This window comes from Lithobates pipiens, unplaced genomic scaffold (genome assembly GCF_037356315.1).
Source record: "Lithobates pipiens isolate NorthernLeopardFrog02 unplaced genomic scaffold, aLitPip1_a1.2 Scaffold_18, whole genome shotgun sequence".
NCBI lineage: Eukaryota > Metazoa > Chordata > Amphibia > Anura > Ranidae > Lithobates > Lithobates pipiens.
In genome coordinates, this window is record NW_027507758.1 from 590412457 (window position 1) to 590414674 (window position 2218).

The 2218-nt window shown below is 37.3% G+C and overlaps 1 protein-coding gene across 1 annotated transcript; it reads right to left on the reverse strand.

Annotated features, from left to right (window-relative positions):
• Positions 1 to 987: 987 nt before the first annotated feature.
• On the reverse strand, positions 988 to 1926 carry LOC143990327 (olfactory receptor 13C2-like). Its single transcript, XM_077490373.1, has one exon. It carries the CDS (start codon positions 1924 to 1926, stop codon positions 988 to 990), a length of 939 nt encoding a protein of 312 aa, XP_077346499.1.
• Between the last annotated feature and the right edge of the window lie 292 nt (positions 1927 to 2218).

A 2218-nucleotide genomic window follows, 5' to 3' on the forward strand; every position in this document is an offset into this window, starting at 1 on the left:
TAATAATAAAAAAAAACTCTTCAAAGTTGTGGGCATGGGGCATGTTCTGTAAATTAAATGATGCAAATCCTCAAACAATCCATGTTAATTGAACACCACAAACTGAACCAATCTAAAAGACATGCCCCCAACAAAGAACTCAGAACACTGCGCCACAGATTAATACATAAATGATAGTAATAGTAATGATGAACACAACAATAATGTACAGCAGCCACTATAAAAAAAAAAAAAACAGATATTTGAACACTATTACCTACAAACACACATGTAATATATATATAATAGAGGCATTTGAAATTGTATTTGCTTGCCGCTATTACTTGATATTTCTGGAATCCTACATGATACCAATGTGATTATTTCACCACCTTCTGGTAAGTGCACGACCATTAGGCCGGTGATGTAAGACATGCTTGTTTAATAAACTTTTTAAATGGTATCACACTATTTGGAGCCTATTTTCTCCGCATTTCATGATTATATTTGGAGTATCGTCTACAGGAATTTCATTGTAAACTGATTCGCTGACTGCTCCTTTTGCCAAACCATGAAAGTGTGAGGCAATATTGCTGGTGAGTGTACATCTGATTGGAAAGTGGGACCACGTATGTTCACACTGTGTGATGACAGTTGAATACTTGTTATCATAAATCTGAATGTGAAGTTGCCTATGGACTATTATTGGACTAGAAACACATTTTATACATGTTTTATATATTTTTATACTTTCCTATGCACTCTTTCACTGAGGGGATTCCATGTTTTGAGTATGTTTATCATTTCTAAGCGCTACTTTTTACCTCTGTTATAATTATTACATGTATGTTTGTAGGTAATAGTTTTCAAAAATCCATGTTAATTCCAGGTTGTGAGGCAACAAAACACAAAAAATGCCAAGGGGGGTGAATACTTTTGCAAGGCACTGTAGTTCCTGATTTTGGTACGCTGAAACAACAGCTGGAGATATATCCATAGTAATGATTGTCATTGTAGTACAACTGTACGTCTTCCTAAATGTCCAAGAGCCTTTTGAACATCTTTATTTGTCAGGCTGTAGATTAAGGGGTTTAACATTGGTGTGAAAATTGTATAGAACACCGACACCATCTTGTCTGTCACTTCAGTACCTGAATGCCTTGGTCTCATGTACATGAATATGGCTGTTCCATAGAAGATGGTCACCATGATAAGATGGGATATGCACGTGGAAAAGGCTTTGTATCGCCCAGAAGGGAGTCTCACAGTGACTAAGAAAATCTGTATGTATGAAAACAGGATGAGGCACAAGGGGATCAGAAGCAATATGGACCCACCAACCAATGTTACAATGTTGTTCACAGAGATGTCCCCACAAGATAGCTGATGCAAGGATGGAGCTTCACAAAAGAAGTGGTTAATGGTGACATGTCCACAGAACTTTAACTGGCATATAAAATATATATCAAAGGAGGCTATACTACCACCAGCCACCCAGGATGCGCCAATCATCCTGGTACAGGAGATTGTACTCATAATAACATTGTAACGCAGGGGATTGCAGATAGCCACATATCGGTCATAGGCCATGACTCCCAATAGTATACATTCTGTCTCACCCATGAGAAGATAAAAGTAAACCTGAAGAACACAACCAGTATATGAAATTTTTTTTGCGGACAAAACAATATTAAGTAGCATCTTAGGCACAATGATTGATGTATAACAGATGTCCAAGAAGGACAGATTAGAAAGAAAGAAATACATAGGGTTGTGTAAATGGTTGTCTGTTCTGACGGCCAAGATAAGGAGAATATTCCCGGCCAGAGTGGTCATGTAGACAAGTGTGAATAACTGGAACAGCCAAAGTTGTATGTTGGGATTGTCTGTAAGTCCAAGAAGAATAAATTCTATTACTATACTTTGGTTCTCAGCTGCCATGGCCATACTCTTCAAATAATATTTAATCGTCCTAAAACTGAGCACTTTGTGGAATTAAGCACAGATTGAGAAAGAGCTATATGAGGGAAAACTTCCACTTGTAAAATACCAGTAAACTTACATACTATCAGATTATCTCCACGTAGTATCTCCTTTTTCAAAAGTAATTTGCATACGTTCTTGCACTAAATCTAAGGCCTAAGTCACCTCTGATTTTCATTCACTATACATTGAATTTGGGGGAGTCAAATATCGTCTGAGATCGGACGATTTGCAACGGCTATTGTGCTAATCATAG

Excerpts from the sequence above, each read along its gene's own strand:
- LOC143990327 (XM_077490373.1), bottom strand. The coding sequence starts at position 1,926 with ATGGCCATGGCAGCTGAGAACCAAAGTATAGTAATAGAATTTATTCTT.